Source organism: Neovison vison, chromosome 13 (assembly GCF_020171115.1).
Source record: "Neovison vison isolate M4711 chromosome 13, ASM_NN_V1, whole genome shotgun sequence".
NCBI lineage: Eukaryota > Metazoa > Chordata > Mammalia > Carnivora > Mustelidae > Neogale > Neogale vison.
Window position 1 is genome coordinate 44,650,372 of NC_058103.1, and position 27,203 is coordinate 44,677,574.

Genomic DNA, 27,203 nt, shown 5'->3' on the forward strand with positions numbered 1-27,203 from the left:
TTGCAAATGGCAAGATTTCATTTTTTGATGGCTGCGTAATACTCCTCTGTGTGTGTGTGTGTCTACTTTTTTTTTTTTTTTTTTAATTTATGTATTTGTCAGAGAGAAAGAGAAGGAGAGAGAGAACACAAGCAAGGGGAGCAACAGGCAGAGAGGAAGCAGGCTCCCCACTGAGCAAGGAGCCCAGTGCGGAATCATGACATGAGCCGATGGTAGACACTTAACCAACTGAGCCACTCCTGTGTCCCTATACCACATCTCCTTCATCCATTCATCTGTCAATGGACAGCTCGGCTCTTTCCATAGTTTGGCTGTTGTGGACATTGCTGCTACATTTTTAAGTAATCCCTACAGCAGTGTAGGGCTCAAACCCATAACCCCAAGACCAAGAGTCACATGTTGTACTGACTGAGTCAGCCAGCTGCTCCTCAAAATATTTTTTATCACTCAAAAATATTCCCTTGTATCCCTTTGCAATTAATACCAGCCTTGGACAACTACTGACCTGGATTTTTTTTCTGTTTTTTGGGGTTTTTTTGTCATTATAAAATAGAATTGAAACTTTAAAAAAAAATTTTTTTTATGTAATATTTTTAAAGATTTTATTTATTTATATGACAGACAGAGAGCACAAGTAGGCAGAGAGGCAGGCAGAGAGAGAGGAGGAAGCAGGCTCCCCGCTGAGCAGAGAGCCCAGTGCGGGCATCGATCCCAGGACCCTGGGATCATGACCTGAGCTGAAGACAGAGGCTTTAACCCACTGAGCAACCCAGGTGCCCCGAATTGAAACTTCTTTTTAAAAAGGGAGGGGGCAGAATGATATTTGGTAAGTAGATAAATAGACAGAATTATGATGGAAAAGCAGTGGAATGCTGAATCCATCCATATTTTTTTAAAGAAGAAAAAAATTTTTATTCTTCTTTCTGTTATTTCAGCCAGATTGCCTTTTCCTGATTTTTCAGCTGATTTTAATGCTTATACACTTGATTATAGGTTTTGCCAACTCTGAGGTGATTCGAAATTAAAATCCTAATCGGATACATTAGCTTCTTGCTGCTCTAAATGTGGTCCACAAACTAGGAGCATGGGGAACCCCTGGGTGGCTCAGTTGGTTGAGCAGCTGCCTTTGGCTCAGGTCATGATCCCGGCGTCCTGGGATCGAGTCCCACATCGGGCTCCTTGCTCAGCAGGGAGCCTGCTTCTGCTTCTGCCTGTGCCTGTGCTCGCTCTCTCTCTCCCTCTCTCTCTCTGATAAATAAATTAAAAAAAAATAAAATCTTAAAAAAATAAAATCTTAAATGTGGTCCACAAACTAGGAGCATGGGTCACTTGAAGCTTGTTGAAAACAGACTCTCAGACTCCACCCCAGACCTAAATCAGAATCTGCATTTTATTGAGATCTACAGGTGCTTGAGTTGCATTAAAGTCTGAGAAACTCATCTTAACATTTTAATTGGTTTCCTAGTATACACATTGTAAAATCCACACACTACTTCATTATTTTTTTAAATACCTTGTTATTGAATTAAATTAGTACACTAAAATAAACCACTGTTGACTCAGTGTCTCCAACTCAGAGTCTTCACATAATTAGAACATTTGTTTCCATGTGCAATTTTGATTTCAGATATCTTTCCCTGTTTTCCTGGATACGTTATTTCATAGCTATATACAATGTGACTTTTCATTTTAAAATTGAATTTAGAGGTGCCTGGGTGGCTCAGTTGGTTAAGTGTCTGCCTTTGGCTCAGGTCATGATCCCAGGGTCCTGTGTTTGAGCCCCGCATCAGGCTTTCTGCTGAGCAGAGAGTCTGCTTCATCCTCTCCCTTTGCCACTTACCCCCACTCAGGCACTTGTTCTCTCTTTCTCTCTCATATAAATAAATTTCTTAAAAAAAAATAAAATAGAATTTTAAATTACTCTTCAGAAAATCAGTACTACCTCTGTTTCCGAATACTATAGTATCTGCATTCCCAAACTTAACTTTAATAACTTTTGTGTCTGTATGTATGCAAAAAAAAAAGACTGGAAACATCAAATTGTTTGCAGTGGTTGGTGATCTTGCTGGTGGGATTGTGTGATTGTTTTTCCTTTTTTCTTTTGTTTTCCTGTATTAAATTTTTTTGGCAGTGAAAGAACTCTTTAACATTTTGATGCTTCATCTCTTTTTAAAAATTTAGTCATCTTTTTCTGTATATTTGCAACCTAAGGTCCTATTCTGCAGATTTTAGTCTGCCTGTTTTCATTTAACATTAAGCTATGAGCACTTTCCTATTAACATGACTGTTAAATGGCTTTAATATAGTCCATTTTAAGGATATTTCATAATTACTTTTTCAAAGCTATTTTTGGACTATTTATGTATAATAGAAAAATTAGCTATTTGGTTTTGTCACTGGGGTATCATGATTAGTTTTATAGATATAAAATAGCAAATATGAAAGTTTGTTTCTGTCTTGTTTTAATTTTTAGCAAGCTTCACTGTCTGCACTTCAGTTCTTGGGATTCAAGCAAAGAGTGGTTAGTAGACATGCCTCAGAATGAAGATATTGAAGCCATATGTCTTGGTCTGGGATGGGCAGCTGCTGCCACTAGTGCCATGCTCCTTCGACTGTTCACTATTGGAGGTGTTCAGAAAGAGATCTTCAGTCTTCCGGGCCCTATAGTATCAATGGCAGGACATGGAGAACAGCTTTTCATTGTTTATCATAGAGGTAGGTTTTTTCCTAGTCTTTTATAATTTTACTGAGACCTGAAGTAAAATGAAAATTACTTGAGAATTTTTCACTTTCTCTTATTTTGTTTTGGGTTATATACCTGCTTTTGCATTCATTTTGTATTTGAATCAGTATGGTCTTCAAATTTACAGAATTTTGTTGTATCCACTGATAGTAATGAAAAGGAAAATATTTTATTTGTAGGAAAACTGTATTGTAGAAAGAATTCCATGTTTAGTTACTTCCATGTTTAAATCCTGTAAGAATTTTCAGAGTTTAAATGCCTCAAAAAATAAACTAACTTCTAGTGTATAGGACCAAGACGGTTTGAATATGACTTAAAAAGTTGCTGCTTCCTTCACTTCATATTCTGTCTTCAGTACCCATCACTGTGTGTCAGGACTGATTTTATCAAGATTATTGATAGGGGGCAGGCAACCTTCATCTCAGGGCCATGAGTTCAAGCCCCATGTTGGGCCTAGAGCTTACTTAAGAAAAGAAGGAAGATTACTGATAATCTTTTTATGCTTATTTTTTTTATAATTCCATTAGAAACACATTTTCTATTTTTAAAAAATATTATTTAAATTCAAGTTAACATAAATAGTGTAGTATTGGTTTCAGGAGTAGAATTTAGTGATTCATCATTTACATATAACACCCAGTACTCATCCCAACACGTGCCCTCTTTAATACCAATCATGCATTTAACCCATCCCCCTGCCCACCTCCCCTCCCTCAACCCTCAGTTTGTTCTCTTAACTATTGAGTCTCTTGTGCTTTTTCTTCCTCTCTATTTTTATCGTATTTTATTTTTCCTTCCCTTCCCCTATCTTCATCTGTTGCGTTTCTTAAATTCCACATATGAGTGAAATCACATGATATTTGTCTTTCTCTGACTGCCTTATTTTGCTTAGCACAGTACACTCTAGTTCCATCTTTCTCTCTTTTTTAAAATTTTGATTCCAACTTAGTTAAAATACAGTGTTATATTAGTTCCGGGTGTACAATATAATGATTCAGCAATTCCATACATTACCAGTGCTCATCACAACAGGTGCATTCCTTAAACCCCACCACCTATTTTACTCATCCCCTACCCAGCTCTTTCCTTTCTTGGATTCTGTAACATCACTCTGGATGTTTTTTTACTGATAACTCTTTTGGCTATTCTTCTGGCTCTACCTCCTATGCCAGCCTCTTGGCTGGAGTGCTCCAGGACTCTATCACAGCCCTGCTTCTCTAGTATCCTCTCTAGATGAGGAACTTTCAGTCTTTTGACTCTTAGCCCTAATAAGAACTACATTCTACATTGCTATTCTGTACATATCTGTAAATGTAACTGAAATAAAAGTCTCATGGACAGTATTTACTCCTTGATTTCAGTTTTCTTTAAAGATCTTATTTATTTGACAGAGAGAAAGAGCACAAGCAGTGGGAGCAGCAGGCAGAGGGAGAGAAGCAGGCTCCCTGCTGAGCAAGAAGCCCAGTGTGGGGCTAGATCCCAGGACCGTGGGATCATGACCTGAGCCAAAGGCAGATGCTTAACCAACTTAGCCGTGCAGGCGCCCCTGATTTCAATTTTCTTTAAATACTATTTGCAACTTTAAATTGATTTCTTGACTCGTAGCTCAAAAGTACAGCTTGAGAAACTACCCTGGGATATCTCCTTAAGGCTTGTGGCTTTATTATTTTATTTTTTAAGATTTTTTTATTCATTTAAGAGAGAGAGCACAAGTAGGCAGAGTGGTAGACAGAGGGAGAGGGAGTACAAGGCTCCCCACTGAGCAAGGAGCCCAAAGTGGGGCTCAATCCCAGGACCACCCGAGCCAAAGGCAGACACTCAACCAACTGAGCCATCCAGGTACCCCAGGGCCTGTGGCTTTATATAGATCTGTGTGTCCATGACCTATAAATTAGTATCACCAGCCCTACCCTCTCTTTGTATCTACAGACTTATATATCCAGTGGCCACTTGAAATCTCTTTGTACAGTTTTGATACTCATTTCAAATTTGGTCATAATAAAACTTTTGCGTTTTTGTTTTTTACCTTCCGCCTTGCTTTTTAGTTCGTTTTCCCCATCTGCGTAAATGGCATACTCTTAACCCAGCCAGTCAAGTCAGAAATGAATCATGAATTCTTCTCTTTCCCTCACCGCCCCCACCTCAGTGAGGTCATATCACCACGTCAGTTCTATCAAGTAAAACATTCCAAACCGTCTTTTCATCGCCTCCACTAAAACCCCTCTTCTCCTGGACTAGTAGCCCTGTAACTGGCTTGTTAGCTTCAACCCTTGCCTTCCATAGTCCATTCTCCATATAACAACCTGAGTGATCTTTTAAAAACATAAATCAGAACATGTCCCTCTTCTGCTCAAATTCCTCTGATGACTTCCCATTGCTTTAGAATAAAAATCAAACCTTTAATCACAGCTAGCAAGGTCCTACATGATCTGATCTTTGCCTGCCTCTTCAACCTCATCTCTTGCCACTTTTTCTCATCGTTCATTCTCGCCATACTAGCTTCTTTGTGTTCTTCAAATTTACCAAGCTTGTTCCCATCTTAGGATCTTTTCATTAGCTGTTCCTTCTGTTTACTATATTACAGCTCTTTCCCCTAACTAACTTGCAATTTATATCTCCGCTAAATTTTACTTTCTCACACAGGCTACCTCTGACTGTCCAGTCTAAAGTAATCACTCAGTCTGACACTCTGTATCACATTATTATTTTAATTCTCTGTTAACACTTAACATTTTTTTTCCCCAAAATTAGTCTTCTACCTGAATATAAATTTCCTGAGGATATGTCTTCTTTACTATTGTAGCCTTAGTACCTTGCACATAGTAAGCTCTTTGTAAATATTTCTTGGGTGAGTGAATTACCGCTTAATACCACTTTGTGTAAATAGTCCCTGTAACATAGTATTCTGCTTTATACCAGAATGGTACCTCAGTCAGGGGGGTTATCCATAAAAAGTAGTGCTAGTTAATATAGAGTTTATCACAAAATCACTTCAGTTCACAGAAGGTACTCTAGACTGCATTACAGCTAAATAGCCTTTGAAACCTGATTTCTATTTATATATTCTCACTAGGTGCAGGATTTGATGGTGATCAGTGCCTTGGAGTTCAACTGCTAGAGCTGGGGAAAAAGAAAAAACAAATTTTACATGGCGATCCTCTTCCTCTTATGAGGAAATCCTACCTAGTGTGGGTTGGATTTTCAGCTGAAGGCAAGATAAATTAACTTATTTATATTAAATACATTTTTTCAAGTAGAGATTGTTCCATTGTTCTATTCCTAATTATTCTTCTTAAGGTGAATTATCTATATTCTTTGTGTAAATTTCTCTACTATGTTGGCAGTGGGGAAACTGGAATTGTTAGGCAAGATAGCCATTCTTTTATGTATAAGATCTGATGTTCATGTGAATTCTGTTTAGAAAACATACAAAGAGAGAAATACATTTCTCTAGAAGTTTGTTTTAGATAACAAGGAGATACAAGTCAGTAGTCAAGTTGTAGCTTTTCCAGGAGATTCTATGCAAAAAAAAAATAGGAAATTTCAATAGCTGCACTGTCTACTGCGGTAGCCATGTATGGCTATTGAGCACTTGAAATGTGGCTAATCCAGATTGAGATGGTGGTAAGTATGAAATACTCCAAACTTTGAAAGTTTAGTACAAAAAAAGAAGAATCTTAGTAATTCTTATATATTAATTACATGTTAAAATGATAATATTTTGGATATATTGGATTTAATAAAATATATTATTCAAATTAGCTTCACTTTTTCCCCTTTCCTTTTTTTTTTAGCAGTTTTTTAAAAAAGATTTTATTATTCATTTATTTGACAGAGAGAGAGAGAGATCACAAGTAGGCAGAGAGGCAGGCAGAGAGAGAGAGGGAAGCAGGCTCCCTGCTGAGCAGAGAACCCAATGTGGGGCTCGATCCCAGGACCCGAGATCATGACCTAACCTGAAGGCAGAGGCTTAACCCACTGAGCCACCCAGGTGCCTCTTTTCCCCCTTTCCTCATGTGGCACTAAGAAATTAAAAATTACATTTGTAGGGACGCCTGGGTGGCTCAGTTGGTTAGGCAGCTGCCTTTGGCTCAGGTCATGATCCCAGCGTCCTGGGATCAAGTCCCACATCAGGCTCCTTGCTCAGCAGGGAGCCTGCTTCTCCCTCTGCCTCTGCCTTGCCTCTCTGTCTGCCTGTGCTCACTCTCTCTCCCTCTCTCTCTGACAAATAAATAAATAAAATCTTTAAAAAAAATATTTAAAAAAAAATTACATTTGTAGACTCATTTAATAATGGCTTATGACTGATGATGATTTGAAGTACCTTTTAAGGTACCCGTTTAATGTACCTGTTCTCTAACTCAGATATTTCCATTGGAGATTCATGTCTTTCACTTATATCTTTGGAAACTCCAGTTTGTCTTTAAAAAAAATCAACCATTTCTAGATGTTTTCTAGTGGGATTTTGTTGTTAAGATTTTATTTATTTATTTGACAGAGATCACAAGTAGGCAGAGAGGCAGGCAGAGAGAGAGGGGGAAGCAGGCTCCCTGCTGAGCAGAGAGCCCAACGTGGGGCTCGATCCCAGGATGATGGGTCATGACCCGAGCTGAAGGCAGAGGCTTTAACCCACTGATCACCCAGGTGCCCCTTATTGGTTATTTATGTTCTAATGTGACCATTAATAACTTCCATTCATATAGCTTTATTTTTTTCCCCAGTTACCAGTTAGATCTAGACTTGAGGAATATGCTGTTTGCAGTGTGAGAGGTGTATGAAGTCACAGATAATGAAAGGGGTAATTAGCAAATATGCTGTGTACTTCCTGACATGAGAACAGAGTAAGTGGGAAACAGATGCTGACTTGTATTCAGGTTAACGATTGCTTAGGTAGAAGTTGAGGAATACAACAGTGACAAGGCCAAGAAAGCAAGAAGAAGAAGAGTACTAAACACAGATTTCTCTAGATCATCACTGTGCGTCAGGTTCCGGTCATTTTTCAAAGTCTCTCTTAACTAGGGAAACTTCAGATTCAGGTTTAACTCTTTTTTTTTTTTTTTTAAACTGAAATTGGCTTTTATAGATACTGCTATATTCCACTAGGTGGCATAGTTCTCACTGAAACTATCAGCTTTTCCCTTGGGTAAATTTTAGTCATGCAATTTTTTTTCTTTTATTCAGTTAGGTCTTACTCTGTGTGGTTAATGAAGTTTTGTGGGAAATGATCTTTAATTATTCACCTTTTTGCTTTTGAACTGACATTTGAATCATTGGTATATATTTTTGATATAGGATTTATTTCACAAATATGTAGCTATTTCTCCAAATGATTCCTTTTTCAATTGCTATGTAGGTACTCCCTGTTATGTGGATTCAGAAGGTGTTGTTCGAATGCTTAACAGAGGGCTTGGTAACACATGGACTCCAATATGTAACACAAGAGAACACTGCAAAGGAAAATCTGATCACTACTGGGTGGTTGGTATCCATGAAAATCCCCAGCAACTCAGGTAGGCTATTAGAAAGTGCTTGGTTGTTTCTAAAAAGTACTGTGAAATTTTTTATTTTATACACTTTAAAGGTATTTACAATTTTTTTTTGTCCTTCACCTTAGTTCATATATTTGCTTTCCATATTTGCTAGCTTAGAAATTCATTTTAAAATTTTAAAAAAAATTTTTTAAAAAAAAATTTAAAAAAAAATTTTAAAAAAAAAAATTTTAAAAAAAATTTTTAAAAAAAAAATAAATAAACTCTGATTTAGAATTGAATAATTCAGTGGCTTTTTGAGAGTTGTTTTTTTTTTTAAAGATTTTATTTATTTATTTGACAGACAGAGATCACAAGTAGGCAGAGAGGCAGGCAGAGAGAGAGAGAGGAGGAAGCAGGCTCCCTGCTGAGCAGAGAGCCCGATGCGAGACTCGATCCCAGGACCCTGAGATCATGACCCAAGCCGAAGGCAGCGGCTTAACCCACTGAGCCACCCAGGCACCCATGGCTTTTTGAGAGTTTTAAAGGGCTCAGTAATTGTAACCAGGGAGAGGGCTAATAGAAATTTAGTAGCTGACAGCAGGTGTACAACTCTCAATCCATTTAGTCTCTATTCAATATTAAATATTTTCTTCTTTTTTTGACACTTGATATCTTCTTGGTCTAAGCAACTGGCAGTGACATTATATCGGTACTTGGTGAACAAAGATTTCTTTGCTTTCATGGAGCTTATAGACTGGGGAGACAGATAACAGAAATAAGTAAATGTTAATTACTACTTGGGATAAATGCCACAAATTAATCTGAGCAGACCCATGATGGAGCATAACAGAAGGGCACATTCTAGGTAGCATGATCACATAGGACTCTTAATAAAGAGATAGAATTAAAATGAGACCCAAGGCCAAGGAGTCTGTGAGGCAAAAGTGAAGTGAAAAATGATCCATGCAGAATAGACAGCATGTATAAAAGTCCTCAGGTCAGAAAGAGCTAGGTGTGTTTAAAGAATTGAAAGAATGCAAAAATGGCTAGCATATAAGAAGTTGAGGGTTGATGGGAAGCATAAGTCCATGCTGATATCGGAAAGTTAGATATAGGCTGCATTATAGACCATATAGAGAAGTTAATATTTCATTTGAAGTTGTATCATGAAGCCATTCTACAGTTTTATCTGGGGAATGATGAAATCTGATTTATACTATAAAAAGAAAAATACATGTGCTAAATGTCTTGGCAGAGGTAAGACTGAAATTAGGGAGCCCAGTTTTCAGTCGGGGAATTTATTCTGCTTTCTGAGAGTGTTTGGAGACATAGGGTCATATTTTTAGCCATCACAATGATCAGGGGTTACCTGGCATCTAGAGAGCTGTGGCCAGGGCTGTTGAACATCTTAGAATGTGCAGGATGGTCCTACTGAACTACAGATCGTCCTTCCCAAGTGCTATCAGTGCCTCCATTGAGAGACATTGAGGAAGATTTTGCAGTCATCCAGCAGAGCTGCTAGGGTGGTGGCAGTAGAAATTAAGGGAACTAGATTTGAGATCGAAACAAGTAGGATTTTCTGATAGATGGCATGTTGGGAGTGAGAGAGAAGACTCAATAATGACACCTATGTCTCCAATTAAAGCAACTAGATGTATAGTCATGCCATTTATAGAAATGAGAGGTGAAAACAAATTCGCTCTTGGGTATATTGTTGAAATGCCTGCAGAATATCTAAGTGGTGATATCAAGAAGGTATTATAATACATGACTGTAAGATATAAATTTGGGAATCACCAGAATATAGAAGGTATTTAAAGTATTATACCTTCATAGTAAGTATATACTTCATAGTAAGTAAAGTATTCATAGTAATAAACAAGGGGCACCTGGGTGTCTTAGTCAGTGAAGTGGCTGCCTTTGGCCTGGGTCATGATCTCCAGGTCCTGGGATTGAGCCCCACATTGGGTTCCCTGCTCAGTGGGGAGCCTGCTTCTCTCTCTGCCCCGCCACCGCACACTCACATGTTCTCTCTCAAAAATAAATAAAACACTTAAAAAAAATAAAGTCATAGTAATAAACGAGATCACTTAGAAGAAAGAAAAAAAAGGTCACAGAATTCCCCTTAGAAATTCCAACCTTTAGATGTCAGGTATTGGGAGATGGAGCTTTTGAATGAGGGAAAGGAATATTGGCTAAGCAAATAAGAGAAAAATCACTTGAAGAACATCATATCACAGAAGTTGTAAGTAGAGACTATTTCTAGAAAGGCACGAATTAGAAAAGAAAATAAAAATGGCTCTTGGATACGTGAAAAGATGATTGATATCAAAATAAGAAAAATATGAATCAAAACTTATAAAAACACTCTTTTTACTTATCGAGTGAGGAGAATCTGAAAATGATAACGCTCTTAGTTGGTGAGGCTGGGGGGAAATAATCAAGCTTATAATTGCTGATAGGAGTATAATTGGTTATAATCCCTATGGAAGGCAGTTTGTCAAGAACTACCAGAATTAGAAAGGCATGTGCTTTTTTATCTGCCTTAGGATTTTTCCTGCAGATGTACTAGTACTTGCTGTTTAAAGTGTGATCCCTGGACCATCAGCATCAGCATCACCAGGGAGCTTATTAGAAATGCCAGATCTCAGGACACCTGGGTGGCTCATTCAGTTAAGCATCTGGTTTCCCCTCAGATCATGATCCCAGGGTCTTGGGATGGAGCCACATGTCGGCTCTCCTGCCCCTCATGCTCTCTTTCTTGCACGCATATGCATGCACTTTCTCTCAAATAAATAAATAAAATCTTTCAAAGAAAAGAAACACCAGATCTCAGGCATCACTTCAGACTTACTGAATCAGAACTTGCATTTTAACAAGATCCTCAGGTGATTTGTGTGTGCATTAAAGTTTAGGAAATAGTGCTGCTAGCACATGTGGAAATGACATGTGCAAAAGATACCTGCCTTGTAGGATTGTTAATATTAGCAAAAGATTGGAACCCTAAATTTCTATTAGTAGAATAGGTAATGTTAGGTACGAGTGCATACTAGAGTACCATGTAGATTTAAAAGGGATGTGTATCAGAATATATAAAGAACTCTTGTAACCTAAGAAAAGGTAACTCAATTAAAAACTAGGCAGAGTATTTGAACTGACATTTCTCGAAAGAAAACATGCACGGCCTATAATGTATGAAAAGGTATTCATTAGTTATTAAGCATCATTATGCAAATCAAAATCACAGAGATACCACTTCATACCCACCAGGACGGTTATTATCTGAAAGATGGACAATAATTAGTGCTGTTGAGCATGCGGAACCCTAAACAGCACTAGGTGGGGATAGAAACTTGGTACAGTTTGGCATTTCCTCAAACAGTTAAACAGAGTTAGTATATGACTTAACTGTTCAACTCCTAGGGATATAAATAAAGGAATTTAAACCTGTCATTTGATTCCATACGAAATACCTGCCTTTAATCATGAATATGAGAATTACTAATCTGTAGAAGTTATCACTCCTACCTCCATTCGAATGACACTTCAGTTTAGCAAAAACTATCTTTATTGTTTCCACTGAAGATTTTTTTTTTTCATAATCCCTACTGGTTAATATATAACTGAGTTTCCTGATTTTGCATGCTACAGTCCAGTTTGCTCTCTACCAACATTAGCCTTCCTTCCTTTTCTCTTTAGCTTTTAAAAGCTCTTAAGAGTTTTAAGCATGCTTGCAAACGAATTCTTGTTTTGAGTTTTGTTTAACAAGCATTTGTTACAGTACTGACTATATGTGCTGCACTACGTAAAGGCCTGGAAGAGTTGGCTGCTAAAATCATTATCTACTCCTGAGTATGTGCTCTAAACAAATGGTGAACAAAGTCTCCTCCGTGCAACCCAGAACACAAAGCAAAACTTGTTACCCGGGGAAAGCTTAGTCTGGACATTGGCCCCAATTTTCACTAGTCTAATATTTTTTCGATTCTTCCCTTAATAAGAGAACAAGTTTTATTATCTATTTGAAAAGGAATTGAAGTAATTTTGTTTTCTTAGTAAACCATAGTTTATTTTTTGCATTTTCTCCTCCAGATGGTTTAGCCATGCAATTTCCTGGAGGCTCATTCATTATAGGCAAAACCCACCAAATTAGCAGTCAAATGAGTTTGTTCTTCCTCTTCTTTAATGAAAGGGGTATTTAATGGAGAACAACAGGTCTTTTTACTTCAAGTCTTTAAAACTAAAAGTGTAAGAAATTTTATTTATATCAAAGCAGGGTACTAATTCCCTGCTTTGATATAAATGTAGCTTTAAAAAACCATTAATAAAGTCCTAATTTTTCTTTGTGATAATTGCTTACTGTGATAAGTCAATAGAGTATTTGAGGTATAAAATGTTTTTAAACAAGAGAGTAAAAGTCTTCTTATAGAAAAAAATAAATGTTAAGGCAATTAAGATTATTCCCAATGTTCCTTCTGATTATGTTAATATACATATATATGTATCATTAGACTTGTTCCTTTCTGAATGCACATGTGCTTTTTCATTTTGCTTGACTAATAAACCACTAGCTTCTGTGAATGACAGAATTGCTACAAGAGATTTTTTTCAGGTATTCAAACTACCACCTGGTATGCTGATAACCACTGATTTATATGAAATCATAGAAGGAGAGGAAGAAGAAGAAATGAGATTATATGTTCAAAAGTATTGGAACGCTAAAAACATGTTTGTATTTTTATTATAGGGTCACAAAAAGAAGAAAGTGTATTCAAATCTTATTAGGAAGGGGGGCCTCTCTAGTTTAAAAGATTGCTGAGTATTGCCACTTATTTAATTTTTAACTATTCTAGTGGGCATTTGATAATACTAGAAGACATTTATGAAAAAAATTTACACCTGAGGATCTGATTTCTACTTAGTATTTCCCTTTAAGAAAGTCATGACTTTAAGCCATGACTAAAAGGCTGTACTATAAATTAAATGTGTGGTTATTAATAGGCATTGAACATTGTACTGTATTTTTAAATGACTAGAGAAATTAGAAAATTCACCCAAGGTACTTTGTGTGTGAGCAAGGTTTTCCAGTGGTTTTCTTATAAATAATTTGGAGTACATAAGTTGAAAGGGTATTCTACATGCATATGTCAGTCTGCGATTAATGAATGCTTTTTAATTAATGAATTGCATTACTATTCATACTGATGGGCATCTTTAAATACTTTCATATCATAATCAGAAAAGGTTTAGACAAAGCTCTCACCACTGAGCTATTTATTATCTCATAAGGCAACCACTGATTTAGCAGAGCAGGTATATATTATAACCAGGTATATACTGGATTTTCTGCTTCACTTTTACCAATATCTAGTAGTAGATACTTATCTCTATTGGACATATCACCGTCTTTTTCTCTTTGACACTTTCTACCAGCAGTACCAAGTATTCCCAAACTGATAAATAAAAGGAAGTGCTTTATCAGTATTTCATCTTGGCTGATCTGTTTTATATCATGGATCCCTTGAAAACTATTTATGGCATAGGTGCTGTATTTTATTTTATTCTATTTTTTAAAGATTTTATTTATTTATTTGACACAGAGAGATCACAAGTAGGCAGAGAGAGAGAGAGGGAAGCAGGCTCCCCGCTGAGCAGACAGCCCAGATGTGGGGCTCTATCCCAGGACACTGAGATCATGACCTGAGCTGAAGGCAGAGGCTTAACCCACTGAGCCACCCAGGTGCCCCGAGCTGCCATATTTTAAAAGTGGACAGTTTCTGAAGGAAAAATTGATGTGAGGAGGGGTTGTTGAAATTCTTAAAATGCATGGGGAGGGATAGTTTTTAAACCTAATCAGGTGTGTGGGGCGCCTGGGTGGCTCAGTGGGTTGGGCCTCTGCCTTCGGCTCAGGTCATGATCTCAGGGTCCTGGGATCGAGCCCCACATGGGGCTCTCTGCTCGGCGGGGAGCATGCTTCCCTCTCTCTCTGCCTGACTCTCTGCCTACTTGTGATCTCTCTCTCTCTCAAATATATAAACAAAATCTTAAAAAAAAAAAACAAAAAAACCCTAATCAGGTGTGAAGTTAAAAAAAAAAAGAGTAATTTGTTGTATATTATTAAGCTAGCTATTGGAATAATATTATTGCAAGTTATTGAATTTTGGAAATTTTATATTTTAACAGTTTTTATGATTTGGGAAGGGAGTTTTTGTAGTGACACTTTTTTTTTTTAATTGACAGGTGCATTCCTTGCAAAGGTTCTCGGTTTCCTCCCACCCTTCCACGACCTGCTGTAGCTATACTATCCTTTAAGCTTCCTTATTGTCAGATTGCAACAGAGAAAGGACAAATGGAGGTATGTGGAAATCTTACCTTGACACTCTGAATTTGATAATACATTGCCTGTGATGCAGACATTTAAAAATTTCCCTGATAAACAGTGTTGAATACTCATTACTTTATGATTAAATAAATAGTGGTAACAGGGTAGGAGGGTGACTGCTTATGATCACAAGGGTACCTGGTTGCCGTCTCTGCGTCCAGGGATTTTGTCTGTGAGGGAAATGGGTATGAACATCAGGGTAAAGGCTCTCACTCACTCTCAGAGTTGTGTGAGTGCCTGAGAGGGTGGACCTCCATAAATATTGGGTCTTAGACCAGGCTTGCTTCACTCTAGGCATAGCCCTGTACCATCAAAAGTCATTTGAAATCTTGTAATTAGTTACTCTAAATAGGAAGTTAACCAGCCTCTTAAAAAGTAGCATACCACCTCCTCTGAGCATTAATGATAGCTAAGATACTGTTTATTTTTTATTTATTTTTTTTTTTAAAGATTTTATTTATTTATTTGACAGAGAGAGATTACAAGTAGGCAGAGAGGCAGGCAGAGAGAGAGAGAGGAGGAAGCAGGCTCCCTGCAGAGCAGAGAGCCCGATGCGGGACTCGATCCCAGGACCCTGAGATCATGACCTGAGCCGAAGGCAGTGGCTTAACCCACTGAGCCACCCAGGCGTCCTAAGATACTGTTTAAAATGTTATATTTCCTTTTTTTTTTTTTTTTAAAGTACAAAAGATGAAGTTAAGGTTTGGTATCATGTTAAAATTTGAATTACGAAATAAACTATAGAAAAAGTATTTCAAAAATTATTTTAATTCAGAATCCGTTATCTTAAGATAGATATTTAATACTTGCCTAGTATTAAGCTGGTAGTTTTCTCTAAGCTGTTTTTTTCACTTTTGTAGGAACAATTTTGGCGTTCCATCATGTTTCACAATTACCTTGATTATTTAGCTAAAAATGGTTATGAGTATGAAGAAAGCACTAAAAATCAAGCAATAAAAGAACAACAGGAGCTTTTAATGAAAATGCTTGCGGTGAGTATAATAAATATGCTGGAAAAATTAAAGTTGCACTTTTCTATAGATTGGATTTCTTAAAAGTATGTGAATTAGCACCAAGTTCCACAACCTCAGAAACTTTTTTTTAGTTTTTAAAATTTTAATTCTAGTATCATTTATAGTGTTATGTTAATTTCAGGTGTACAATACAGTGATTTAACAATTCTGTACATTACTCAATTGTTTCCCAGTTGATGTTGCAGTTAAAATATTTTAAAAAATAAGTAAAATATTTTAGACATTATCTTGTAACTAAGATCATGAGCAGACATGTGTACCTTTAACCACCTTCTCCTATTTCACCCATCTCCCTACCGATGTCTCCTATGGTAACTACCTATAGTTACCATATAGTTCTCTATAGTTAAGAGTCTAGTTTTTTTGTTTATCCTTTTTTCTTTTCTTTTTTTTTTTTTTTTTTAAAGATTTTATTTATTTATTTGACAGAGAGAAATCACAAGTAGGACAAGTAGGCAGAGAGGCAGGCAGAGAGAGGAAGGAAAGCAGGCCCCCTGCTGAGCAGAGAGCCCGATGTGGGACTCGATCCCAGGACCCTGAGATCATGACCTGAGCTGAAGGCAGCGGCTTAACTCACTGAGCCACCCAGGCACCCCCATGTTTATCCTTTTTTCTATGTTTGTTTTATTTCTTAAATTATACATATGAGTGAAATCATACGGTATTTATCTTTCTCTGACTCATTTCACTTAGCCTTATACTCTCTAGAGCCATCATGTTGTTGGAAAAAGGTAGTATTCACTGTTGTCACCACTGTGTGACACTGTCTTGAGTATAGTATCAAAGAAATTTTTTTCTAAAGATTTCATTTACTTATTTATTTGAGAGAGAGAGAGAATGAGAGAGTGTGACGGGGGGGGGCGGTGGGGGGGTCGGTTCAGAGGGAGAAGCAGACTCCCTGCTGAGCAGGGAGCCCAATGTGAGACTTGATCCTGGAACTCTGATCATGACCTGAGCCGGAGGCAGTCACTTAACCAACTGAGTGCCCCCCAGTATTAAAGAAATTTAATTAGCTTATTGTAGAGTAAGTTTTGTTCCTTTTATAAAAATGTCATTTGTGGTGTAGGAGCCAGTAACCTTCTTATTTCCCACAGCACAGGTAAGAATATCCGTTTGGTTATTTACCATGTAGCATTGGAGGAGCATTTCCTCTGGAACAGTGTTTCTGAACAGAGTATCAGTAGCTTAAGGACTGGTCAGTTCTTTAGCATTCCTGTCCCCCTGGCAAATGCTGGAACTTCAGCCTCGTTACTATGAGAATCCTACTACTTTTCATTTCCAAATGTCCCCTGAGGCAGAGTACTACCCTGATTAAGAAGTACTGTTTATAGATGAGTGATAATAGAAACCTTGAAAAGGACATGCAGGTGATTGTCTAAACCTCTGTGCTGAGGCATGAGATGTGGGATGTCTAAGTAACAAAATAATCCTTCTACCCTGAATTAGGAAACCCTTAGTAGTCTGTGAAGTACTAATTTTCCTTACATTGTACTTGAGTTGCCTCACTTTGAGTTGTAAAAATTCATACCAAAAGAAAAGTAGTCAAGTGTTTTCTAAGATGTTAAATGAATGCCCTTTTTTTTGTATTGTTACATATAAAAAAATAGAGCAAGAAAAAGGGAGTTGTTAATTAGAAGTTGTGTAACTATTTCTGGTAGTTGGAGATCTTAGACAATCACACTTAAAAATGAATGGCTAAATCTACTTCTCCCTACCCAAACTCACTTAGTAGTATTTGTGTACCAATTCTGGGCAAAGTAATAACAAATAAATCATTTACTATCTATTCCTTTTTTGAACTTGCTGCCTTATTTGGTGAGGGTGGGGTGGGGGTGGGTGGGCAAGGAAACAAGTTTAAGAAAACTACATTTGAATTGTAAAGGAGTGTCTTTACTTCCCTTGCAATTAATAGCCTGAAATCCTAAGCCTTATTTCATTGAATCTAAGCTACTATTGATTGTAAAATGCATCATTATTTAAGCCCCCCCCAAAATGCTACAAATTAAACTCTGACCCACCATCAATTGTGAGATGCTCCCACTTTCAGAGATGTTAAAATGTATAAAAATATGGTTCTTAGAATCAGTGAGATGCATTATCTAGAAAACTGATTTCTCAGTTTTACTACTAGTATCATTCTCTTATTTTTAAAAAGTTTCTCTTGGGTGTTATATGCAACTAATGAATCGTTGAGCACTACATCAAAAACTAATGTATTATATACTGGCTAATTGAACATAATAATAAATTTAAAAATTTTTTAAATAAAAAGTTTCCTTGACATGGCTTTATTTTTTTTCCATTCTGGGTTAGCTTTCTTGTAAACTGGATCGGGAATTCCGTTGTATGGAACTAGCTGATTTAATGACTCAAAATGCTGTGAATTTAGCCATTAAATATGCTTCTCGTTCCCGGAGATTAATATTGGCCCAAAGACTTAGTGAACTGGCTGTAGAGAAGGCAGCTGAATTGGCAGCAACCCAGGTAGAAGAAGAGGAAGAGGAAGATTTCAGAAAAGAGCTGAATGCTGGGTAAGAAATAATCAGTTGCTTAAATTCTTTTTTACTATTCTGAATATTAAATTGGTCTTTGTATAGCTCTTTATTGAGTAATATATTGTCTTTTAGTTACAGTAATACTGCTACAGAGTGGGGCCAGCCAAGGCTTAGAAACCAAGTTGAAGAAGATGCAGAGGACACCAGAGAATCTGATGATAAAGAAGAAGAACCAGAATTACATAACCATGGCAAGATTTTTTTTTAAAAAGATTCATTTATTTATTTTAGAGAAAGAGTATGTGTATGAGTTGGGGGAGGGACAGAGGGAGACGTAGGGAGAGAAGCAGACTGCCCGCTGAGCGAGTAGCCAGATGGGTCTCAGTTTCACAACCTGGAGATTATGACTTAAGCTGAAATCAAGAATTGGATGCTTAACCAACTGAGCCACCCTGGTGCCCCATAAGATACATTTTTAAGGCAATTTAAGGATGAGAAATGTCATTTATGTGGCTTTCCCCATTTTACTTGGCTGAGGAAAATTGAATACCAGTGCTTTGTTAATATATCTATGCTGATTGTTGATTATAGAGAGTAACTTTGTCTCCCCATTTACATTGTATTTTAAATTTTATAGGACAGAATCCATTTTCCAAAAGTGCAAATTCTGCTGATGTGCCAGCTATTAAGTCAGGTAAGAAATATTTGTGATTCTGTAATATCAAGAAAATTGTACAAGTAGTCTTTAAAGTGATATATCTTTTCAAATACACCCCTTTTGCCCACCCCCACCTCCACTCTTCTGCCCTTGGTTTGTTTTTATCAGAAATATTGTTTGTGAAACTGCTAATTTTACAAATATTTATTAAGTGCCTATTGTGTGTCAGGTATTTGACTAGGTGGGACATAGAGAAGTCGGGCAGACATGCATGGTTGACTCCTGCGTAAATCTTACATAGTATCAACTGAATTTTTAAACCATGTGTACATGGTCCTTTGATTTTAAAAAATTACCTATAAACACATGTACAGAGTATTATAAGAACATATAACAGTGTGCTGTAATCTAGTCAGAGGTAAGGGCTTTGTCAGGACCCCAAGAGAGGCCTCATGGAATGTTTAAAGCAGAGATGAATAAGAATCAGCTAGGCTGAAGTGGGTGAGAGCAGAAGCAAGGGAAAGGCGTGTGACTGAAGGAATAGCATTTGTGAAGACTGTAAGAGTAGTGCTAAGAGCACAGAGGCAGAGAAATATGACACCGAGTGGTTTTGGAGGGAAGGGCGGAAGCTAAATCATGCAGATCCATGGAGGCCACAGTAAGGATTTTGATCTTTATTCTGAGGTCACTGGGAGGCCTTTGTAGGTTTAAAGCAGAGGCAGAGTGTGCACACTGGCAGAGGAGGAATGCGCATAAGGAGACAGCCCAAGTGACATTGAATAGTGTCTTAGACTCGGGTGGTGGTGACTAATGGGAGAAAGAAAGAAGAATTGATAAAGTGTTGCTGAAGAAAATGTAGAGAATGAAAGTTCAGGATATACAGAATGACTCAGTTTCCCAGCTTGAATATTTGAATGAATGATGGTACCATTTACTGGGTTAGAAAACACTAGGGAAACTCAGGTTTAGATAGGAGGAAGATGAACTACTATTGGATGTTTGGGTTAGGAACTCAGGAAAGTAGTCTGGGAGGGAGATATCAAGTGAAAATTGTTGGCATAATGATAGCAATTTAAATCATGGGCATGGGTGATTGAGCATTGGAGGAGGATATAAAGTGAGAAGAAAAGTGAGCATAGGGGGTGGAGAATCCCCAGCATTTAAACACTGGGCAGAGGAGGAACCATCAAAAGAAAATGAGGTAAGAGAGGAAGGAGATAGGAACATGGAATCTCAGAACTCAAGGGTAGGAAACAGTATCAAAAAGAAAGGAACACTCAGCTATGTAGAATGCTATTGAGTGGGTCAAAATGATGATGACTGAAAACTACCCACCATATTTGGCCACACGGACTTTATTGGGTCCTTAGCAAGAGCAGATTCTATAGGATAGTAGGGCTGGAAGCCATTATATTTTGGATGTGGGAATGTATGAACCTTGAGGAACTGGGAATAGCTTTGTTGACAGCTCTCGAATTTGGCTCGATGGGGTTGAGAGGGCTTGTTTTTGTTTGTTTGTTTAAGTTAGGAAACTTGAGTAGCCAATAAAGAGGAAAAAGTAGTATACATCCAAAGATGGTGTAGGCACTGATAGGGTGAGTTTCCTGACAAAGCAGGAGAGATTGGGATCTAGGGCACAAGTAGAGGAATTGTTAACTTAGCTAAAACGAGTCACCGTTCTTCCATGGTAATAGGAGAAAAGGATAGATCTATATGAATATTGGGTTGTTATATTTCATATTAACAAGTTGGGGTAGTTTCCATTTACTAGCTTGTATTTTAGCTTGGAAAGAGGTAGGAGGTCATATATAGTTGTTAATAGTTTTAAAGCTGCAAAGTACATTTGTTTTTGTATGATACAGATTAAAATATTCCATCTATTACTAGAGAGGTCAGAAGTCTTCTATGTTTTGCCGCTATTAAGTGAGGGTTTCTTTCTTACGAAAGGTGCAGTTACCTGTAGCAACCAAGGACGAGTAAACCCCTTCAAGGTAAACTCTTTCCAGTGATATTTAAAATGTATTTCAGTACATTTTTATACAAAGAAGTATTTCCAGACTGCCAGATGACACTCTCCAGACTTGGAGGCATTAAAGACTAAAGCAGATCTTCATGAAAGCAGCACTAGTTCACACTTGGTCTAAGAGTTATATGTTCTACTTACCCTCTAAATACTGATTTTTTTTTTTTTAAGATTTTATTTATTTACTTGAGAGAGAGAGAGAGTGAGAGAGAGCATGAGAGGGAAGAAGGTCAGAGGGAGAAGCAGACCCCATAGAGCTGGGAGCCTGATGTGGGACTTAATCCCGAGACTCCGGGATCATGACCTGAGCCGAAGGCAGTTGTTTAACCAACTGAGCCACCCAGGTGCTCCTAAATACTGATAGTTTTGAAAGATTATTCCCTCTTTTCCTTGGGGATGTGGTATTTTTAATATGTGTATCAGTCTTAATTTGTATTGTACAAAATGTGTTCAATTCTAAATGTGAGACCACAATATAAACCTGACATACTTTAAGGAAAAATTAATCTCTTGGGATTTTTTTTCTTCTTTAAATATAAAATGCTAATAGTTTGTTCTTTAGGTATCAGCCAATTCCAAAGAACCAACCACTTCAGTGAATTCAGCACGTTCAAGTAATATTTTAGACAATATGAACAAATCATCCAAGAAATCTACTGCACTTAATCGAGCTACAAATAATGAAAAGTCTCCAGTTATAAAGCCTTTAGTTCCAAAGCCAAAGTCTAAGCAGGTACAATTTCAACTACCCACATTAACAATAAGCAGCACATATTCTGTTTGTTTTGTTCACTCTTTCAGGTATGGGACAGGAAGCTCCAGTTGTTTATGATTGACTGTCTGGCAAGGGTAGTGGTTCTCCAATCTGATTTTGCTTCAGAATCACTTTTTGAGTGTGGGGGGGAAGAAAACATATATATATATATGTGTGTGTGTGTGTGTGTGTATGTATGGTATATATACCATATGTATATGTATATATGGTATATATACCATACATACACACACACACACACACATTTGGTCTTTTAAAAAAATTTCCCAGATGATTCTGATGCTTATCTTTGTTTAAAGATGATGCTGTAGTAGCTGGCACCAATCTTTTTTTTTTTTAAAGATTTTTTTTCTTTATTTATCTGACAGAGATCACAAGTAGGCAGAGAGGCAGGCAGAGAGAGAGGAGGAAGCAGGCTTCCTGCAGAGCAGAGAGCCTGATGCAGGGCTCTATCCCAGGACCCTGGGATCATGACCTGAGCCGAAGGCAGAGGCTTAACCCACTGAGCCACCCAGGCACCCCCCAATCTTTTTTTTTTTGAAGATGCTATTTATTTATTTGACAGAGAGAGAGAGAGACAGCAAGAGAGGGAATATAAGCAGGGGGAGCGGAGAGGGAGAAGCAAGCTTACCGCTGAGGAGAGAGCCCAATGTGGGGCTTGGTCCCAGGACCCTGGAATCATGACCTGAGCTGAAGGCAGACGCTTAACAGCTGAGCCACCCAGGCACCCCCCAGTCTTGTTCTGTATTCTGATTTTGCCTTCTGGTTTCAGCCCAGGTTTTGTATTTCATCCCAGATTTGTCATTAGTACAATAGATCTTTTTTCTTTTCCATTTCATATAGTAAAATTCAGCACTTAGAAAATACGGAATTTGTAGTTTTAGGGGATTTTGTGTCTGTAGTCTTGTTTATGTTCAGCTGAGAACTTCAGGGGGCTTCTTCACATGTTGGTTTAAGAATTCTACATATATTTTCCCACGCTTTTCAAAAGTTGATTGTAGTATATGATATCTTACTAGATTTTGTTGCAGTATTCATTATGTTTGTTTTTACAGGCATCTGCAGCATCCTATTTCCAGAAAAGACCTTCCCAAACTGATAAGACTGAGGATGTAAAAGAAGAACATCCTAAAAAGTCAGCATCTGAAACACCAGCTATGTCTCCTCAAAACACTGAAAATCAAAGGTCAGTACATAAACAAATTTATTATTCTTAAGATATAATATCCCAATAAAAGGCATACAGAAACAATACAAAATCACTCAACCCTCTTGTTCATTATTACAAGTAATACATTGACACTGTTAGTGGACATTCTGAACACATAACTTTAAGGAAAGGAAGCCATAAATATTGATTAATGTCTATTTATGTTACTTAATAAGATCCACCCTGATAAATTATATGTGTTTTAAATTGTACATATTTTATAATTTTTTTGTTTATCTTAAAATAGATAGTTACATGGGAGAAAGTGAAAAGTTACCCAAAAAAAGTGTGATAAAGAGTAAACATCTTTCCTGTCCACCGAGTTCCCCTCTTGCACAGTCACTACAACAGATTTCTCACATAGCCCTCCAATATTTTTTGTGCATGTTCAAACACTTAGATTTATCTATTTTTTTATTTTTACAGAAATGGTAGCATACATGTTATTCTGTACCTTGCTTCTTTTCTTTTTTTTTTTTTAAAGATTTTATTTATTTATTTGACAGAGAGAGATCACAAGTAGGCAGAGAGGCAGGCAGAGAGAGAGAGAGGAGGAAGCAGGCTCCCTGCTGAGCAGAGAGCCCGATGCGGGACTCGATCCCAGGACCCTGAGATCATGACCTGAGCCGAAGGCAGCGGCTTAACCCACTGAGCCACCCAGGCGCCCCCTTGCTTCTTTTCATTTAACATTTTTTATAGAACATCTCATGTTACTACATAAAGAGTTTCTTTAATCTTTTCACATACACTGAATGGATATACCATAATTTATTCAGTTCTCTACTGGTGGACAGAAGGTGGTTGCTGGTCTTTTGCTAGTACAAACAGTAGCACAAAGAATAACTTCATATGAATGTCATTTCTCACATACACCTATAGCTATAAGATGGATTCCTGTATGCTTCAAGTTAATGTGCACTTGTAATTTCAATAGATAGTGCCAAATTTTTCTCTGTTGATATTGTATCATTTTCTGTGCCTCCTGCAATATGAGAGTTCTTATTTGCCTGTATCCTATTTGTCTGCCAGTGTAATATGTTACCACATTCTTGAGGTCTCTCTTTTTTTTAAAGATTTTTATTTATTTTCTTGTGAGAGAGCGCTCAAGCACAAGCAGGGAGGAGGGGCAGAGGGAGAAGGAGAAGATGACTCCCCGCTGAGGAGGGAGCCCGACATGGGGCTCAGTCCCAGGATCCCTGAGATCATGACCTGAGCCAAAGGCAGATACTAACCCACTGAGCCACCCAGGTGCCCCGTAAAGGTTTTATTTTTTAAGTAATTTCTATACTCAACATAGGGCTCAGGCTCATGACCCAAAGTTCAAACGCTGCATGCTCTACCAACTGAGCCAGCCAGGTGCCACTCATGTTAACCAATTTAATCTGAGGAGTAGCTTTGGTTTTTGTTTTTCCCATTTTTGTCCTGAATTCAAATCAGATATTAAATGATGAAGATTTTATTTAAGAAGATTCCATTTTTTTTTTACTATCAGTGAGCTATACAGAAAACTTACATGAAATTTCATTAAAGAATTATCACTGCTTAACTAAATTTTTTTTAAAAGATTTTATTTATTTATTTGACAGAGAGAGAGAGATCACAAGTAGGCAAAGAGGCAGGCAGAGAGAGGGGGGTAAGCAGGCTCCCCGCTGAGCAGAGAGCCCGATGCTGGGCTTGATCCCAGGACCCTGAGATCATGACCTGAGCTGAAGGTAGAGGCTTAACCCACTGAGCCGCCCAGGCACCCCTTAACTAAATATTTTGTCACAAATGTTGATATACTCAATCAGAAGAGAAATGTTCAATTTTGTTTTTCTCTTGAACAATAGCTGTTTGGGGAGAGATTGTAAGCTATTAGCTAGACTTGCCCCAAGTTTGATTAAAATGAATATTTCTAGAAATTCAAGAACCTTTGTTTAGTGTTGCTGTTTGTTTTTATTTGCTCTATTATTTTTCTGAAAGTAGAATTATATTACGATATTTCCAGAAATTGGCAAGTAGTTCTAGCCAGACTAATAATATTTTTTTAATAGCTTGTTTTTCTAAAAATTAAAAAGTTTAGGCAAAATCCCGCAATTACTCATAAAGGTAATTCTTCCCTTCTAATCTTTTTTTAGTAAAATTAAGATGTTATATTTAATGAGATTTGTATTAGAGCTATAATGTTATATCCTGTCTTTCTGGTTCCATTTAAAATTTTATCATAAATATTTTTCTGTGGTATTTTTGCATCTAATTTTTGCTGTGTCCTTAAATTTATTATTCAGGCTCCATTTGGCTACAGGGTAGTGTGGGGCAGTAGTAGAGCTGATGTGTTAAGCATGGGGACGCTGGAGTCAGACTGCCAAATTGTTCAATCCCGGGTCTGATTTCTGCTGTGTAATCTGGAATAAGTTATCTCACATTTCTGAGCCTCAATTTCCTCATCCATGGAATGGAGATAGTAATTGCACTTATCTCATAGGGTGAAATGAGATAATACATGGCTTTTAGAACAATGCCTAGCGCATAGTAAGTGCTCAGTAAATATTAGATGTTGATGTCAAACCTTTGCTTATGACCTAAAGACAATTGTGTCAGAAGTAAAGTCTAATGAAATTGACAAGTGTGCTGTGTTTATGCTTTACATAATAGTTGCACAAGAAAGGACCCCCACTCCCAGGTCAGCTATGAGAGCAGAGAGGGGTTGGGTAAGGATCTTGAGAGAAATAAGAATTTCAAATAGCTGGTTTGGGAAATGGAAAGAGAACCCACCAAGGATACTTGGAAAAATTTTACTGGCCCAGCAGGGCTGAGGGGAATTGGAGATCTTGAGCATGTAGGTATTCTAAAAAGAGCTAAAAGGGTAGAGTTCATGGTTGCTCCACTTGGAAAATACAAATATGTAAAATCTTTGAATTGATCTTACAAAGGATTTTTCAGTTCGTTATTCCCATGGTCTCCAGGGTAATATGTAGTATGAATATTAACAGATGTAATTAATTGTGTCTCTCGGGGTGCCTGGGTGACTCAGTTGGTTAAGTGTCTGCCTTTGACTCAGGTCATGATCCCAGAGTCCTGGGATCAAGCTGGCATCCCGCTCCCTGCTTCTCCCTCTCCTGTTCCCCCTGCTTATGCTCTCTCTGTCAAAAAAAAAAAAAAAAATCTTCAAAAAAAATATTTAATTGTGTCTCTCTTACTTTATATAGGTATGCAAAGACTAATGGTTCATTACTAACCTGAAAAATCATAAAGCACTTTAAACTGCATTTTAAGTATAAAATTTTTTTCACATAATTGCTATTTTAGGCCAAAGACTGGGTTCCAGATGTGGCTAGAAGAAAACAGAAGTAGTATTTTGTCTGACAATCCTAACTTTTCAGATGAAGCAGACATAATAAAAGAAGGAATGATGAGATTTAGAGTATTGTCAGCTGAAGAAAGGAAGGTAAGGATAATTTTGCTGAGATTGAGATCTTTATTAAATTCCCAGATTTTAAAAATTCTTACAGAAAATTCCCTTTTTCTGTTTTTGGAAATTGCAGATACTCTGGTAAACTCTTGGTTGAGAGGGAATTAAATAACTGAAATGTCAGCTTTGACTGTGTGGGTGTGTAATAATTTAGTGCCGGGGTTAAATTTGGGGTAGATATACTGTTTATATCTGTATATAAGTTCCTATATAATGCAAGTTAGTAGGCTACTCTAAGAAAAATTACATTACTTCTAAATCAAAAGCAAACTAAGTGAATAAATAAGAATGAAATTCACATGTTTGGATTTTAAGGTTATTGTAATTTAAGAAGAATTTTTTAAAATGCTGTGTACTTCCACATTGAATACAAAGTGAGAATACTGGACTGTCTGGCTGGCTCAGTCAGTAGAGCAAGTGACTCTTGATCTTGGGATTGTGAGTTTAAGCCTCACTATGGGTATAGAGCTTACTTCAAGGAAAAAAAAAAAAAAAACAACACCAAAAAAACCCAAAATGAGAATACTGCTTTTGGGGAGAAAAGGTAGTGTTCTATTATAGCCTTTCACTTGGAAATTAGGACAGGTGGCTTGTACCTGTTGCTCCTCATGTAATTTCTGCCATGTGAGGGAGGGCTAGGAGCAGCTTTCTGGTGCAAGGGGAAGGAATGTTCAGGGTATATCAGTTAAATCCTCAGATTTCACTTCCCCAGGGCTGACAGTACACAGCATGGGCACCTGGTGAAATAGATACCTGCCTCAATAAACTGGGTTTTAAGAATAAAGTGTATTACAAAATGAGGAGGCTAGAAACTGGTTTAACCACCTCTAGCCTTATTAGAATTTCACTGGCAACTTCATACTTCTCATTTTTTATAAGAATTTATAAGAGGATAGAAATTCTAAAGAATTCGATAAAATGGCACTTGAATGGTTTTATACAGCAGAAGAGGAAGAGACTTGGT

General features: G+C 37.3%; 1 protein-coding gene across 2 annotated transcripts in view; it reads left to right on the forward strand.

Annotated features, from left to right (window-relative positions):
* The window catches only part of WDHD1 (WD repeat and HMG-box DNA binding protein 1), a 65,472-nt gene that overhangs the window by 36,924 nt on the left and 1,345 nt on the right, over positions 1-27,203 (forward strand). For both annotated transcript variants that reach the window (XM_044232177.1, XM_044232178.1), the window contains 12 exons: positions 2,474-2,715; positions 5,817-5,954; positions 8,097-8,253; positions 14,452-14,566; positions 15,454-15,585; positions 17,941-18,158; positions 18,255-18,373; positions 18,760-18,816; positions 20,728-20,771; positions 21,366-21,536; positions 22,634-22,764; positions 26,077-26,215. In XM_044232177.1, coding sequence (XP_044088112.1) covers positions 2,474-2,715; positions 5,817-5,954; positions 8,097-8,253; positions 14,452-14,566; positions 15,454-15,585; positions 17,941-18,158; positions 18,255-18,373; positions 18,760-18,816; positions 20,728-20,771; positions 21,366-21,536; positions 22,634-22,764; positions 26,077-26,215 — 1,663 coding nt within the window. The remainder of the gene's footprint in view (positions 1-2,473; positions 2,716-5,816; positions 5,955-8,096; positions 8,254-14,451; positions 14,567-15,453; positions 15,586-17,940; positions 18,159-18,254; positions 18,374-18,759; positions 18,817-20,727; positions 20,772-21,365; positions 21,537-22,633; positions 22,765-26,076; positions 26,216-27,203) is intronic.